Raw genomic sequence first — 17,568 nt, forward strand, 5'->3', positions numbered from 1 at the left:
GAATCCACCATTGCATTTTTCCCGCAACAAACAAGTGTACGGCCACGGAACGCGCAGCAGGAGCACTTCGGACTTTTTCACAGCCAAAAATGCCAAAACGAGCTTGTCCTTTTTCGGAAACCTTCTCTTCACAATACAAAGTACATGTGGGGCAGCAGGAGTTGAATCACTCAAGCGTGTTTGGGCACAAATATAAGCAAGAAATCTACGGTAAGTCTATGCTAGCGGATATGTCGCCGCGTTGCAGTGTTAGCGTCGTCTGCACGTACAGTTGTTATTGAGCTTCAATGTTTCGATGCAAACAAATGTATCTAAACACTTGTAAAACACTAATGTTTGTTACTTCAGACACGTTTCTTAATGTTAACGAAACGACCAGTTGTGTACAGTCCATGTCATATCTGTAGTTTGGTCGTTTGGACTAACAAAACAACGATAAGTAACGCGATAGTTGAGCTTAATAGTCACTCTTGTCATTATAACTCGTTGGTGGAGACTGTATTTAATGTTCACTGGCTTAACTCTCATCACAGAGAAGACTAACAGCATGCTGTTCAACGGTGCCAAGGCAGTGGTGGGCACAACATGGAGTGGAGAGGAGAAGCGCGCTGAGACACTTGTGAGCAGCCAAACACTGCTGAGAGGACAGACACTGATTGGGCATGATGGCAGGCTGACAAAATCAACCAGAGCACAAGGTGAGCCACCTCCAGGTTTGAAGTTGAAATTTAAACCCCCAAAAAACATATTGGGTGAGATCCAAGGAACACATGGAACATGTCCCCAGTCGATGACCGGACCGACAGTAATCAGGAGTGCCAATAAATAAATGTATATAAATAGGGGACAACAGTGACATCTACTGATTCAAACAAAGCACTTAAATAGGACTGCAACTAACTTTCATTATTGATCAGTTTGCTGATTCATTTCTCAATAAGAAGATAATTTAGCCTATGAAATGTTAGAGTGTAGCGGTAAATGCCACAAACGTCTTCAATTTTCTGGTTTTGTGTGACTAAATGTTAAAATGGTTAATTATCTTGGAAAAACATGAGCTTCACATCTGAGAAGGTGATGTTTGGCTTTGACCAAAACTGAGCTGCTCAGCGGCCCTGAGGAGCCTGTAACGTTTTTAAATTTGTTTGTAAACCTTGTAAATTAAAAGTTGTAGCTTGTAACTGTTACTTGTAAAAAAGTTAAATTACACCTCAATTAAGACTAAGTTACAATGTAGCACATAGTGTGGATTGAGCTAATAAATATATCCACATAACTTCCATTTATCTAGTGTGCTCCGTCATTAACACATCCAGGCTGCTAACAAAGACAAGCAGTGGAGCTTCTGCCTGGCTTACCTTATTAACATCTCGCAGGGGCTTTGTTATGAGTATAGTTAAAGGATAGGTTTACAATGTTTGAAGTCTGTATTAAAACAGTCAGGTGTCCATATGAACACTGAAAGAGGTATTCCTCACTGTGATCATTTGTCCTGTTCATACTGGCTATTAAAATATCCCCTTCAAATGTGCTTGCAATGTAAGTGATAGGGGGATAAAATCCAGTCCGTGTTTTTGACAAAAAATGTATTTAAAAGTTAATCTAAAGATAAGGATGCTTTGGTGCTCTGGGGGAAAAAATCGAGTAAAGTGGATATTTTCTACAGTACAAAAATGTTTTTCTCAGTGGACACTGTTTTTGTTCAGCTGCAGTAGAACGATGGTAACTGAAAGAGACCCCAAGATATTGACTTGATTTGACTAATTTTTCAAATTATCGTCCAATGAACTTTTAAATGCATTTTTGCATCGGAGGAGGAAGTCTTTGGATTTTGTTGTCCCCCATCACTTACATTAAAAGTGCATTATGAAGAGATTTCTTAATTGTTTGTATCTACAGGAGGCATGATTACAACAAGAAAAACATGTTCATTTGGGAACCTGACTGTTGTTTTAGACTTGAAAAATTGTTCAAACTATAAAGTGGTACATTTACCAGTAATTGATAACCGCGGAAAGCATGTTTCAAACTTTTAGTCCATGGTCCAAATAACGCCTGACTTTGAGTCTAAAATACGTGAGAATGTTTGTATCATACATGCTTAATAGGCAAACTCTGGTCCAGATCCAGACTGAGGTGCTTTTGAGAGACGCATCACAATCCCATCACCTGTCATCGTTTAGCTGCCACTAGTCACCACAGTTAGTAAGGGTGAAGAGGAACGTTGGAGGTCCATTTGGTAAAATAAAATGTCTTGTTTAACTAGCTGATACAAAAAAAAAAAAGAGGTTGACAGTGATGAACACTGGACTGAGATTTTGCCTCAATGAAATGAGACCATTGTGCTTAAACTATAATCATACAGTGGTCATAATGAAGAGTGGGAATGCAAACACCACCATCACACAAAGCATGCCTGTTTGAACAAAGCTATCTATTGTTATTTTGACTATTACTTGGCAGTATATTTCATTTATGAATTTGATATTAGTGGTACACTTCAATGTTGGCTTGCCATTGTTTCTTCCTGGAATTCTGCTCACGGAGCTAGTTATTCATCATTAAGTTATTACTAAAACCAATAATAATCAACTGCAGTGGCAAATGTGATAACAAGTAGATATTTATATTGACATAGATTTACAACAGGCCTTTGAGGGTAAACACAATGCTAATGTGACGATTTCGAGTTTGACACCCCTGGCCTAAAATCATAAGCATGATAAATATGAAGTGGTCACATTATCCAGAGTACAAATTGCTCAGGGTATTTTAAAACACAGTAGATTATTGTGTGTTGAGGGCTATTAATGGTTTGTGTCTTCCAAAACTGCACAAAAGGATCAGTTTCCATCCACAAACCGAGGAGCCTGTGAAATAGGACAGGGTTGTTTTTTTTTATCTATGAGTTATTCAGCCTAGAAATCGAGACTAAGCATCAATCATGTGAATAGAAACAAAGTTACTGACTACAACAAACATTTACCAGAGGTCACTTGGTAAGTTCAGTTCATGCCTTTCAGCAGCAGATGTCAGCATTGTAACAGATTTAGATGCACAGTTTGTTTACTTTTTAATTAAAGTTCTTCTAAAAATGCTCATCCAGTGTGCCGTATGGGCGTGTACTTTTTTTTCTAGGTGCACCAACGGCTCCTACAGGCTGCTGCGTGTGTCAGAAGAGCCTTGTGTCCCGGACACCATGCTTCCAGTGTGACCGTCTAGCCTGTTCCTCCTGCACCCGACAGTGCTCCAGCTGCTCTAGCCTCTGCTGCTCTGTCTGCACCATTATAGAGTAGGTCACATCCTGATATCTCTTTCAGCTTATTCTTCTTCGTTTTTTTTACCCCAACGCCTTCAAAGAGTAGGCATGTCATCAAAGCTTCACCTCCTCTGCACCAGTATTTGTGTTTACAAATTAAAATGTATGCTGGACAGGCAGGTATTGGTCTCAAATTCAAGCTGGAATCCAGCAACAGTGGGGTTTTTCCATGCTGAGGTTAATTAGGTGTCAGTTGGAAAATCACTTGCTTTAGGGGTGGGGGGGGGTTCATCTGTCCTGTAAAAGACACTCCTCTTGTGCGTGTGTGGAGTGTACCATAGGGACACTCTGAACTGCAGTACTGTAGAGTTGCATACATCAGTGTCACTGGACAAAAAAAGTCCTTTTAGATTTCCTAGACCTTCTAAAGGTGGATGCAGGAAGAAATATAGCTGCTTATTTATCTTTTGAGTATGAACAGAAACAAACTACACACAAGCCAGCAGGGGGTGAGTATTAGATGCTCAAAACAAAGATTTTGAGTATCGTGACTAAGGAGTTCGGATCTCAGCACAAGTCACTTTTAGCAAACACGCTGTATGTTGGAGGAGGGTGTCTGTACAGTAAAGGGATGCCAGACTGATTTATGATACATTCATCATCACTGCAGAAAATGAGGAAATGAGCATCAAAATTTGCTTTGTTGAGGGTTGAAATTGTCGCCAATGAATACTAATCTTGCATTTGTGTAGCAGTAGAGGTTTTTTCTTTTTTTTTTTAAACCCCTTTTCTTTCTCTCTCTCCCACAGTTACAGTGGACAATACGATGAAGTACTATGCTGCAGTTGTTCGACGTAAAGAGAACGTTAAAGGGAGGGATCAGAAGTTTACCCTTTGAACATTATATAAATTGCCTCACATGAGATATTACTAAGACTATGTTTTATACCTGTTTTTTCTTTATTTTTTTTTATTTTTTTAATGGGATCTAAATGGGTTTTTTGTGTGTATATATGTAATTCATTCCAACATTAACTGAAATAAACTTGAACACTTTTGTATGAAGTTATCTGGTAACATATTTTTAAGTACATTTCACAGTTAATGTCTTTTTGATTAGGGGAGCAATGAAAACTGACTGAACAAATGTCTGCCAGTCAGAGCTGGGGACTCGGACTCGCGACTCTGACTCGAGTTGCACTTAAGTCTCACTAAACTGACTTCAGACTCGACTTGGACTCGACCTCAAAAGACTTCAGACTTGACTTCGACTCGAGGCTTGAGACTCGCGAACAACTTTTATTTCATGTTATTATTATTATTCTCATTATTTATCTGTCATTCATCTTTTTGTATGATCTCTGGCTCTGAGCTAGATGTAAACGCCAACGTCATGCCACGCGCATGCGCCATGTGTGAAGCGCGCATCTTCAGTATCAGACATTGACAATGGCGAGTGCGACAAGTTCAGCAGGAGTGCCTCAGATCATTACGTTTGGATACAATGCCTTCACACTCCCGTTTTTCCCTGGTTCTCCCATATTTCGAACCCATCTCCCGCCGCCCTCCCGTCATTTCTCCTGTAATTGACAAGCCCCAAATTTGTTTGTTAATAATAATAAGAAGCGCACAATAGCAAAGGTTTTATTTTGAAAGCTCAGACAGGAAACCACCGCAACTCCGTTATTTAGTGCCACTAACTTAGTGGCTCCGCTACTAATTATTAAAAAACACAACGTTGCGTTAACTATGGTCATTTTATTTATATATATATTATAATATCCCCACACATCCCCTGCTGTGTGTTGTGTTAAGCAGCAGATAAAAGGCAGCTTGGAGAAAAAAATAATGAACATCTGTTTGTACCACAGTGCTAAACTGCAGTGTTTCTGTGATGTTCATGTTTTGTTCATTTTGTTGTATTTTACAACATTGTTAAAATAATTATTTTATGGTTGAAGAAAATACAGTTATGGAATTGAAATAATTCTTAGTGTATGTTTCTTCACATCACATTGCAGTAGATTCTCTATAGTGAACCTACAATTGATACATTTTCATACTGTCCTATATCAAGGTCTAGGTCAAGGTAATAGCCGAAGGTAGATTTGGTTACAGTTTCAGGAGAGGGCATCTCAACATACAAACAGATACTTACATACAAACTTCAGTGACAGCAGACAGTTAAAACACCACAAAAACAGACATGGGCAGGTGCTCGCAAGGCTAACTGATCAGGATGAAGGATTGTACAGCTCTAAGGTCAGAATTTGAATTTGATTTAGTGTTGGCGAGAGACTTGAGACTTGACTCGGACTCTTGACCAGAGACTTGAGACTTGACTTGGACTTGACCCTCAAAGACTTGAGACTTGACTTGGACTCTAGCTCAAAGACTTGAGACTTGACTTGGACTTGTAAAAAATGACTTGTGAACAACTCTGCTGCCAGTTAGCTAAAAGGTTACCCGACTGTCTTCATGTGTTGTATGATGCATAGATCAGCAGAGGGCAGCACACTTCAAGGACTTGGTTGGAAGATGTGTTTCGCAGTGGGCTGTGTTTCGGATAAACCCTCCTTTTCTCAGTGGAAGAACACATTTATCTCACTATGCTAAAATAGCACATAGTTAACCTTTTTTTAGCTGAACTATGAAAGTTTTGTCTTTGCTTAGTGATGATAATGAAATTCCAATCCAGCCTGTCTGGTCTGACCTTGAGAATGTGCTATCAAATTTATTTATTAAAACAAGAAGACCCAGAGGTTACACAAATCCAGGCCTTCGTAGCAGACCGTTTGGCTACAATTATCCCTTCTGTACATGACCTTGAGGTGTAGTCATCACTTTCTCTTGGCTCTGGCTCATCACTGATGATGACTGGTTTCAGGGTCAGGTATTGTACACTGTGAGTAATTGTTCTTGGTGGCAGAAGTCCTCACCGCTGCTTTATAGAAATCAATCACATGACATGGTGTTATAGATATTAGCTTGGATGAGTGCACTTCCTGGAGCTTATTGCAAATGCGCCTGTGAGCTGTTGAGTCACATCCCCTGCTCAGCGGGCCAGTTGTGGCTCCGGTCTTTGGGGAGCTCTGCAGTTGGTGTCCGAGGGCACCGCTTGATTTCTGGCTGAGTGAGCAGGCAGCTGCTGGCAAGCCAGGCGTCAAGTTGTCTGCACATTTCTTGATAAGGCTTTAAGAACTATGAGGTGGACATGTACACATTTAAGAAAGACGTTAACTCTTGATATGACACATGCTTATTTCACACAATGCAATCTATGTCCATAACTAAATCAGGTGGATCAAGTGTAGTTTGTGCCAATTAATGGTTGGCATATTGTGAGTTGTGGGGCCCAAATGATTACTCAATCAACAAACCTAGCAGAGAATTTTGATAATTGATTATTTATCAAGGAAAAACACTAAATGTTGGTTATATCCTGCTTCTCAAGTGTAAGTATTATGAATGCACTATCTTTGTGGCCAGTTGGAGATGTCTCAATTAATCAAATTATTGTAAAGATAATCTAGATTAAATAATACTGACAATTATCCTGTTGCAGCCCTGATGAGTTATTAGAACTAGATCTTCCTAAAATGTTCCCTAAATGTACATAAATTAAAAGATTCAAACAGGAAGTCAATTTTCAAAATTGTCTTTATTTTCCTGGCCTGTTTTTTCTCATTAAAATATGTAAATCCCAAAACATCTCCAACAAAGCTGACATTGTCAAAACCTTTTTTTCCCCGTTTTTACCTGTCTGTCTGATTTAATCCATGATACAAGAGCTCTTAACAATGCATCCCAGTAAGAACTTAAGTAAGCCCTTCTTTTCTTTTTTTTACCTGGGAGAAGAGTTTGCCATAAACTGAGTAAGATTGTGAGGAATTATGAACAAATATCTGGAGCCCTGTTTCAGTTATATATAAACATAAAGTAACTCCTCTATCCAGTTGTTTCACTTCATTTCCTGTGATCCATCATCATAGCATCAGGATTTCAGTGCGTATGAGTGGAGAAAAGAGTGTCTGAAAAGACTAGCATCTCATGAGTCATACCCTCTTCATCCACTTTTCATTCACTTTGATCATTCTTTCTTGTAATCTCAGTTACTGCTTTGATAATTATATCAGGAAGTATTGGTCGTAGACGTTTCCACTGCCTTTTTTTCCCATAAACCTGAAGTTATGAGCAAACCCAGTTCAGAGGAATTAAGCATGACATGTCTGTCTTCCATATAAAATATTTACTATATTCATTGTAGATTTATTAGCAGGGCGGATACTGATGCTCTGCTGTCTGTTAAATGACGATGATGTGATGTGGGTTTATGTACCTTCAAAACAGGAGAGTGCAGCTGTCAAGGTTTTCAGCACATCCCCATCTGTGCCACCCAAAGGGGGAGTCTGCTCTCCCCCCTCCCCAAGAATGGTCCTCATCTTCTCCCTGATGCATGTACGGCGGAGAAGGGGCCACATAATCACCCACAGCGCTCCAGATAGGACCAACTGCAGCCGGCCACGGGGAACACGTGGCTTTGTCTTTCACCCATTCTTTTGGGGACCAGCTGTGGTCTGAGTGTGGCGAGCGTCAAGCCCAGTGATGCTGCTGCTATAAATATGCGTCAACGAGTGTGAGTAAGTGACAGCTGTACAGTGGACCAAGGACACACTGTCTTGGCACTGTCAGGGCGAGCCACTCCTAAAAAGGCAAACCCAGTGTGAGAGCACTAGTTGATATGTATTTATGCACTTCCAGCACTTTATAGGAAAGCAGACTTAAGTTGTAGATTGTGTTTAAAAATGTAGCAATAATGGCTGATTTTTGAGATTTATTCATTTATTTATTTATTTACATCAGACTATTATATCATTAAGAATTCCAATTAATATTATTTATTCTTGGGAGCAATGTGATCTGGATTTTCTGAAAGTCAAAAGAATGGCTCCTCAAAAATTAAGTGGATGATAACCATATGCATGTGCGTTAATATGGAGAGAGAGAAAGAAAAACTACCCGTGTGTGTGTGTGTGTGTGTGTGTGTGTGTGTGTGTGTGTGTGTGTGTGTGTGTGTGTGTGTGTGTGTGTGTGTGTGTGTGTGTGTGTGTGTGTGTGTGTGTGTGTGTGTGTGTGTGTGTGTGTGTGTGTGTGTGTGTGTGTGTGTGTGTGCGCGTGTATTGTCTGTACACAAGCGCATGTGTGTCTGTGTCTGTGTTTGTGTGCCCTTTTCAAGTGTGACCACCTGTCTTTTGTTAAGAAATAAATAAATAAACACAGGCCACACCAGCTGTCCCTGGCAGTCCGTCCCTTCAGAGGTCAAGGGCTCCCACCGCTGGCCTTGTTGAGGTGGTGGACACTTACAACTTTCCTCTCAACTTCTCTCAAGTACCTCTAAACACACACACACAAACATACACACAAAACCCGCTCGCAGCCAAATGAGCCCAGCTTTGAGCCTCGGAGAGGAATGTTTTATTACACCATCGAGTTACACTGCACATATCCCAGCTCGTCACCCTGCAGCTAAGCCCTATCACATGGCCCCTACTTTCCATGTGAAGGTTTTGGTCCATAAGAAACGCACACACACCAGGCAGCTCAAGCCCTGGATCCCATTAGGCAGATGTGAGATGTTGGTGCCAGTGAGCGCTCGGAGGCCTGCTGCTGTGGATGTTTACAGTGTGAGACGGCCGCAGCATTGCAGAGGGCCCTTATTTACTGTGAGCTGGCTGGGGCTGTTCAGGGTGTTTATGAATGATCTTGGGAGGACATTGTTTTCTTTATGTTGGAGCTGCCTGGCTAGCGCCGCTGTGTCGTCTGTTTGTGCATAAAGTACGTGCTGGGGAGCTGGGCCAGACAATAGCCTGGCTGAGCTACTACCCACGCACACAATAGAGTGGTGGGATGAGGCCGAGGTTTTGGGGGCCGTGGGGGTGGAGGTAGGATAGATGGGGGCAGGGGCAGTTAGATGCGGCCCTTGTCTATATGGCGTTCCCAGAAAGGGTGCACTGGGATTGGGGGAGGGTGGTGGGAACCCGAGTCCATCCCCATTGGGATCACGTAGCAGAGCAGCTGGATTTCTTTCATGGTGCAGCGGGGAAATAATTAAAAGTTCTCGCCATTGAAAATGTCCAGGGAATTGGCACGGAGCACCTCAATTAGACACACACATTTACTATTTGTTTACTTCTAAATAGATGTGTGTGCAATTTAGTTTGTTGTAGCAGATACAATCAAGCTGAGTTTAAGTAATAATTACATGTCAGAGTCAACTGGCTTTGTTATCCGAGGTTTATCTCCTTTGGATAGTATTGGCAACAGATCTGGAACAATGGGGGCCCATCTTGAAATCACTGCGTCCTTGAGCACAGTTTATGGTTTCAGAGGGATAGGGCCTGTAAGACCAGCAGTATTATCACATTCTGTTGTCTCTGTACACATTGCAGTGCTGCCCACACACACACTGTCTGGCTGATTATTGCTGCGGTGTCTCAGACGAAGGCCCTTCTGTAATATTCTTAGGTTGTTAGTGTATCAGAGTGTAATTAAATTAAATTAAAAACTCATCTTATGCTTGTAATCAGGGTTCTTTTTTTTTCTTTTTCTTTTGGTCTGATATTGATAACGGTGTGACAAAATATAAACCTCTAAAGTGTGAAATCACGTGTGACAGAAATGAATGAAATCCACACAAAAATGAAAGTTGTTCCATTTAATTCTATGCATAATCTTAATAAAGACCTAAATCAAGATTGTCACATTTCCACAGCACACACACACAAGCACACTCCAAAAGCGCAAACAAATGAAATGCACATACAGTTATAGATCAAAGTAAATTGCCTCAATATCTAAGCAATGTCAATTCTGCATAAAGATTGTCCACTAATCTCTACACCACTAACACTGAAGCAATCGATTACTATAAAATATACCTTTCTTATTAAAAAATTATATTAAATTCTAATGGCACTTCTACAAATTCTATTAAAAAGATTTTCGTTTGACATTTAGAAGTTTTTTTTTAACCAAATTAAAACTGAGACAGTCAAATGTTGCACAAGAAGCAAAATGCAATAATAAATATTTCTCATGATTATACACAATTTCACAGTTGTAACCTGCAGAGGACAATTCCAGTATCAGTATAAAGTCATTTTTAGACTTAAAGATCATACAGCATGAGTTAGGCAAACATAGCCCTCAATCAAGAGTAGCGCTGTTTCCATAAAAGTCAACAATCAAAATCTCAGTGTTTCACATTCAACAGTGACATTAACTAAAGGAACAGATTGTTAGTTCCCAATTGCATTGGCTAATACCAGCCAAAACAGAAAAATGCTTGTCTTTATTAACATTTAACAAAACTGATTTATTCACAAAAAAAAAGGTCAAATAAATCTCAATGTAATCTCCCGCAAAGCAGCAAAAATAAATTGACTTCCATCTCTTAGTTTGTCTGATTTAACATTTTGATTTGGACTTGAAAACAAAAAAACAAAACAGGAACAACAGTTGTGAATTGTTCTGTATCAGTGGGCCACTGTTGCTGTGATGTGAACTTAACCACCGCAGTGGAGGGCAGAATGTACAGTATAGAAAAAGGGCTTCTCCAGATGCAACACCTATTAGTGTGTCTACAAGGCACATTTGGTGATCATCCTGGAGGTATAAATAAAGACTTGAAACAATAAAAAGAAAACAAAATTCTTTACATATTGTTAGTTTTTCTACCTTTGTACACATGTACATTAGAGAATCAAGCAATGTAACTCGCGCCACATTAGAAATGTTCCTTTAAATAAAATGAAATTGTGACCAAAAACTACATTCCTGCATGTTCTGATTGAAATATACAGTATCAACACTACACAATGACTACGTATCTGAAATATATCAGTTGTTTTATCGGCTAACCAAAGTGATGAAACTAAAACGGTTATGCTTTTTTTCTTGAGTGTTTGTGCAAGTAAACAGGGAACCGGATCACATTTCTTGTAGAAATTGCTGACAAACCACAGCCACCACCTGAAAGAAGTCTTGGTGATGAAAAAAAAACCCCAAACACAATAAAGGTGTCTATGCTGAAATGAACAGGTCAACACCTACTGTATATCTGACTTCTGCTGTTAATAAAATCACAATTGCCAGATACGTTAACATTACTTGTCTAAATCTCGCACTTGGAAAAACAATACTGTGATAATTCCGATATTCTCGTGATAGATGTGCAATCAAATCACCGTGGTATCTCCTCCATGTAGAAGAACAATGAGGCGTTTATCTACTGCATGCTGGGATAGAGGGGAGGGGCTGTTCTTTGATGCCTCCACACAATACACCTGTTTACAGTCTCCTTGGTCTCCCTTTGCTAAATACATTTCTCACATTCCAACAGCTCCATTCAATACAGAAAAAGTGCAAAGAGAGACGTGCGCTGCGTCTTCTCCCCACAGCTAGGAGAGAGATACACAATGACCCCTTGAGAGCTACCTGGGATTTGGGGGGTGGGGGGGTGGTGGGGTGGCGGGAGAGACAATGCATATATTGTCTCATTTCTATAGGTAGCTTACGCCGTATCAGAGTGGCTGTGCTTGTGAACAACTGTTTCCTGTTGCAGAACAGCAGTCTGAGCAGTATTAACTGTTCTGATTTGTAGTGAAGCAGAATTCAATCAAGTCTTGGACATGGAAAAAAGGAACCAAAACTCCCTGGGGAAGACGTGACACTTTAAGGAGGACCACAGCCTTAATAAGACACCTGACTCTCTTCGACCTTACGTGTGTTGTAACACGGAAAAACAAAAACAGTTTGATAAATAGAATATATATTTACATTAAATATACAAGTAGTAAGAAATAGCAGCCTAGACAATAGTGTTGAAACTATATGCATGCTAAAAACAAGTGCTTCTCTATGTTCCATGTGACAAATCTTGAATGCTCCGTGGAGATTTCTACATACAATTACAGTAACTCGATTTGCACAGAGAAAATGAATAAACAGCCCCAAATACCAGTTAATGAGTACCAAGATCGCTAGGCAAGACGCAACATCTTTCAAGCTTATAGAAACAAGAACTACACCTAAAAGTAAACCCTGAACCAAGTCAAACTAATAAATAAATTCTGATCAAGTCTTCTCAGGACAGATTAGACAAATATCACGAACTTTTAGTGCTACGCCCCCGTTAAGCAACTAATTGAACAGACTGAGCTCTTCGACGCTCCTCCTGCCCAAAAAGACCCTTTAAAGGACTGCCATCACTAAAGGCTCCAGCTTCATCAGTAGTAATGTACACGCATACAGTAAGAAGGTTTGATAACGTGAAAAGGTTAATTCAAAAGAAAGAAAGTCAGTAGATTCAGCAGAATGGCAACGTGGAGCATGGCTCTGATGAACCAACAGCGCTGCCAAGAGACACACACAGTAGTCCATCCGTGGCTGAGGCGCATGCACAGCACCGAATATTCACCGGTCTCCTTCTGTACCCTCCCTGCCTCCTGAGGGTCTGCCCTAAACACTGTGTCAGTGTACCCTTTTGTTTATACCAGGAAATAACAAGGTAATTTACTGGCACCTATTTCCTTTTTAACCAAATGAGTCTAAAGATTTAATTGACAGGAGCGTGATTTACATATTTTTTTATTACATTCTTGTAAATGATTTAATTAAGGGCACTCATGGATCAATTGGCATTCCAGAGTAGACTATTACCTTACTACCACCTGGTATGTGGAGTCAGTCTAATCCAGATTTTTCTTTTTTTCTTTTTAAACAAAAAGGCCTGAAAACTCATTGAACCGGACAAGAAGGCAAGGCAATATGTCCCATTCTTCTTTATGTAAGTACACTAGGTGAAGTGTTAAGAATGTCAGTAGGCACCAGTGTTACAGGCATTAGCTGTAGCTTTTCCCTACTCTCCATCCCTCCTCTGATTATACAACTTCTTTTTAAAGTAGCAGTTAGAGGGCAATTCCATCAATATGCGCCTGCTCACATTAACAACCAAAGAGCTGGTAATTCTCCCCAAGGCAAAAAAAAAAAGATGAAAAAAAGTTGGTGATATGATGGGTTTGCTCTGCTTTCATTAAAAACAACAAAACTTGAACCAACTTCATTTCAACCGAACAAAAATTCTACTTCCATGAAGAAAAAAAAAATCATACTTCCAGTAGTCAAACTTCATTAGTTTTGCTGCCTTATGATAGTTTACTTGTTAAGGACTAAACAAATCCCAAAATAAATAATAATAATAATAATAATAATAATAATAATAATAAAATAATAAGAGTTAAAAAAAATCATATATTGCTACTTATGGACGGTTCTGATCTCCCATGTGCACAAATAAAGTCTCACTCACTCTGACGATTGTATTAACATATGTTAGCGTTAGCTACCCCCCCCCCCCACCCTCCCCCCAATAGGGTATGAACTAGGATGCCTTTGTTTTAGCAAATACACTCCTCAAATAAACTCAAACAAGACAGAAACAAACAAGTGCATCATCTGATTTGTTCACCTTCGACACAGATCCAGCTTGAGTTTCACAGCACCCATGTTAATCTGAACAGCCTGTGCACCTTCAACTGTCGGCCTCTGACCATCATGTACATCTCTGACACAGTCCTGCTCAGAAAACAGCTCCAGTTTTTTTTTTTTTTTAAGTTGCTACATTTTAAACATGGGAAATACCACATGGGGTAGAATCCAAAAGATATGTCTCCAGCAAACTGCCAACATGTGTATACTAATGGAAAGATTGTTCAGTAGTAATATTCAGTGTATGAAAAGACATTCTGTCTCATGTTATGGCACTGGTGAGAGGCGTTTTATCCAATGGCGAGAGTCTTGACAAGGCCACAGTGAAACTTCCTGATGTGGCGGTAGAGGTCTCCAGACTGGGTGAAGCGCCGTTCGCACCACTTACAAGCGTGAGGCTTCTCACGTGTGTGAACTACAGCGTGCCGGCTCAAGTTATGGGAGTACTGGAAGCTCTTGCCACACTGGCCACAGGTGTATGGCTTCTCGCCAGAGTGTGTGCGCTCGTGGCGCTTAAGGGTATACATGCAGGAGAAGGTCTTGTTGCACTGCATGCAGGTGGGGACCGAGCCGTCGGGGGACAGCTTGGAGCGAGCGCCGTCCTTCTCGCGGAAGTGTGAGCTGAGGTGCAGTTGCAGCACATGGGGGCTGGGGAAGACTTTACTGCAGAGGGGGCACACACACACCTGTTGCCCCGGGGGCAGGAGCACCCCGCTGGAGGTGGAGATGTCTGAAGAGGCCAAATCGTCCTCCTCCTCCTCCTCGCTGTCCCCCAGCAGCCTACCCCTCCTCTCCTCTACCTCCCTTCCTGGGGCGCCCTCCCTCCCTCTGCAGGCCTCCCCCTCCTCGTCCATCAGGTCCTCCTCCTGGGAGAGCAGGGCGGCTGTGGAGCCGTTGTTGCCTGGGAAGAGGGCAGCGAACCCTGTCACCACTGAGCTCCTGGCACTATTCCCAAAGCGCTGGCTCTCAGGGCTCATCGGCTCACTGTCCTCCTGCTCTGACAGCAAGTCGTGTTCGTCTTTAACAAGTGGCTCAGTGCCCTGCTGCTGGCTGTCGAGGGCCAGCTGTCCCGAGACGTAGGAGGGGTGTAAGGGATCTCTGCTAGACAGAGGCTTGAAAGACAAATCCAGTGCACAGTCCATGTCATCCGAAGCCCGGGACCTCTGGGACAGCGATACGGTGGAACTACTGACATCAGCTTTTGTTTTTCCAGCTGTTTGGACACAGGGCTCGGCCTCTGCTGACACATAATTGACACCTACAAGGTCCGGGGACCTGCCAGAGTGACCGTTTGCCTTCTGCCTGCTCTGTGTAGACCTATCACAATTTGTGACAGCCAGCCTGACTTCGCTCTTGTCCATGTCAAACTCCTCTGGTTGGGGGGGCCTATGAAGCCCATGAGACTGTGTCTGGGGCTGTCGCCGAATGAGCTGCTTACTGTGCAGCTCGCCATCCGAGGAATATTCCCTGTCCTGACAGCTGAGTCCAAAACCCTCACCAACCTTTTCATCAATGGGGGAAAGTTCCTTATCTTTCAGCTTGCCTTTACACACTTTGACTATATCATACATGTGGAGGTAACTGGCTGCGGCCAGGACATCCTCCACCGGCAGAGTGCTGAATTCCAACTTCCCCTCATACATAAATTCAAGGAGCAGACTGAAAGCCGGGGCTGTCACAATGTCACTGTTGAGATGCACAACGTCCCTTTTGTCTAGCTGGTCCCTGTAGAAGAGATGGAAGTACATGCTGCAGGAGGCCAGCACTGCTCTGTGCGCTTTGAATCGAGCCTCCCCGACAAGAACAGTGCAGTCACAGAGGAAACCTTGGTGACGCTGCTGACTCAGACACTGCAGCAACTGGCGGCTATGGTCTGGAAACTCCATTCTTCCCTCATAACCTGATGAAAAACAGGAAAAACAGGATACTGGATAAACGAAATGAAGCCATTTAGAGGGTAGAGCGGAGCTGGCGAGCACATCAGAGGCAAACACGAACTCAACTAAAACCACAGAAAACGTGACAAATAACTTGAGCCAAATAGCGCGAATGATTTAAAAGTGTCAGCAATTATACCGTTACTTCAAACTCTCATGTTTAAAATTAAAAAGTTCATAAAGATAAGTCCCAGTTTCACATTTGAATTTTGAAAGATTGACCTAACTAACAGTCTATTACATTAAGTTTCTCAAACTTGAAAACATCAATTTTACATTCTTTCCAGTGGTGCAGGACACGCTACGCTGCGCTCACCCACCCATGTATCGCGGTATAAAAAGGGATCCACTCTCCAAATGATCCAAAGTATTCCGATTTGTAGTGGTCTGCCTACTTCTAGACCTCCCAAAATTTGCGAAAAGTGACGCACCGGCGCGTCTCCAAGCGCACACAAAGCGCCGATGTTTACAGAACAAGCAAGTGGGGCTAAGAATGATACCACTCGTCCATCAGGGAAGGAGACTAACGTGAAAAAATAAGACCAGTGCAGAGTGAGTAAACTGGTGCTCTGTTTGCTAATTACACTGCAAGCTGTGGAGTCAGCTGCTCTGACATCACCGCAATGGAAACGCTACCTCCAGCTGTGCTCCCCTTTATGCCATATGTTAACACTGGGCGACGCAGTCCAGAAAAGACACACAACTTGTAAAAATAATAATACAAGAAATAGATAAAGAGTTGATGTATAAATGTTACACGATTACACCGGCATCCTCAACTTTTTTTTTTTTAATCGAGTGGAAGAAAACTGCAGCCGACAACCGTGAATGAGAAAAAAAAAGCTTTTACGCACTCATCAGACACACGCACACAACTGGGAAATATTTATTTAAAGGGGTGAATTCGCAAAAAGAAAATACAGATGTTTGGGTTTTTTTTTTTTTTTTTAACTCAAGTCAATCGGATATTAAAGTTTGATGCTGCCGAGCCCCATAGCGCAGCTGTGTAATACTCCGCGCAGCAGTTAGATTCTTTTAAAGGAAAAGGAAAAGTGCAAGCAGGAGACAGCAGGGCCAAGGGCGCAGTAAACCGAGCTCCATGTCCGTGTTGGGAAACGCATTGCTGGGAGCCTTTTAAACAGCAGAGGAACTCACAGCAAAGCCAATTGCGCTGAACGAAGCGGCGAGGGGGGGACACTCTTTTAACTTTCGCTTTCCCCGTTTCAAAGCCTAAAAAAACGCCGTACTTACATTTATTTCCGCCCAGTTCGTCGTGTTTTTTCCTAGAAGCCCCGATGTCCTTTCATGATGTGCGGCCAGATGTTCGCTTCTCCTTGTCGTTTCTTGAGCTTCAGTCCGACCCTGGCAAGGCAGGCTGCACTCAGCGCTGCTGTGTGTCAAGCAGGTTGATAATGGCACAAGTCTCGCGATATCACCAGGCCACAATAAGTTCTGTACTACTCCGTGAATTCACACAGCGGCAGCAAGTAGCAGTGTACATTGGGAACATCAATTGGCTGTCGTATTACAACACCTGTCCCATGAGCGGGGAGTGCAGAAACTCCTCAAGTGTGGCAAAGAGGAGGAAGTGGACAAGTGGAGCAACTGCTGTGTTTTAGACTAAAGATTTGTCTTTTTTTTTTTTTTTTTTAAATGGATGTCTGGCTATTTTAATCTCTTTTTATATCATTAAAAACTGAAAATGGGGCTGTTTTTACTGAAGAAACTGCTTTTTTTCTTTTGTTAGGGAGACCAGTTTGAGGAAAATGGGATTTATGAAGTTCAAATCCAGACTGTTAATTTGATTAAATTTAACAAGCTTCC

At 41.7% G+C, this 17,568-nt stretch overlaps 2 protein-coding genes across 2 annotated transcripts; one reads left to right on the plus strand and one right to left on the minus strand.

The window, feature by feature from the left end:
• Positions 1 to 57: 57 nt before the first annotated feature.
• On the plus strand, positions 58 to 4,299 carry siva1 (SIVA1, apoptosis-inducing factor). Its single transcript, XM_062440214.1, has 4 exons — positions 58 to 210; positions 534 to 698; positions 3,139 to 3,292; positions 4,069 to 4,299. Exons 1-4 carry the CDS (start codon positions 90 to 92, stop codon positions 4,115 to 4,117), a joined length of 489 nt encoding a protein of 162 aa, XP_062296198.1. The 5' UTR covers positions 58 to 89; the 3' UTR covers positions 4,118 to 4,299.
• Positions 4,300 to 13,721: 9,422 nt separating this feature from the next.
• On the minus strand, positions 13,722 to 17,124 carry zbtb42 (zinc finger and BTB domain containing 42). The gene is made up of 2 exons (XM_062440532.1): positions 16,996 to 17,124; positions 13,722 to 15,707 (listed from the first exon to the last, which is right to left on the minus strand). Exon 2 carries the CDS (start codon positions 15,691 to 15,693, stop codon positions 14,098 to 14,100), a length of 1,596 nt encoding a protein of 531 aa, XP_062296516.1. The 5' UTR covers positions 15,694 to 15,707; positions 16,996 to 17,124; the 3' UTR covers positions 13,722 to 14,097.
• Positions 17,125 to 17,568: the final 444 nt, after the last annotated feature.

Source organism: Scomber scombrus, chromosome 19 (genome assembly GCF_963691925.1).
Source record: "Scomber scombrus chromosome 19, fScoSco1.1, whole genome shotgun sequence".
NCBI classification, from domain to species: Eukaryota; Metazoa; Chordata; class Actinopteri; order Scombriformes; family Scombridae; genus Scomber; species Scomber scombrus.

What these genes read in the sequence shown, in the direction of transcription:
- siva1 (XM_062440214.1), top strand. Translation starts at nt 90, where the DNA reads ATGCCAAAACGAGCTTGTCCTTTTTCGGAAACCTTCTCTTCACAATAC. An exon ending in ATATAAGCAAGAAATCTACG is followed by an intron (nt 211 to 533) that starts GTAAGTCTATGC and finishes CTCTCATCACAG; the next exon opens with AGAAGACTAACAGCATGCTG. An exon ending in AAAATCAACCAGAGCACAAG is followed by an intron (nt 699 to 3,138) that starts GTGAGCCACCTC and finishes TTTTTTTTCTAG; the next exon opens with GTGCACCAACGGCTCCTACA.
- zbtb42 (XM_062440532.1), bottom strand. Translation starts at nt 15,693, where the DNA reads ATGGAGTTTCCAGACCATAGCCGCCAGTTGCTGCAGTGTCTGAGTCAG.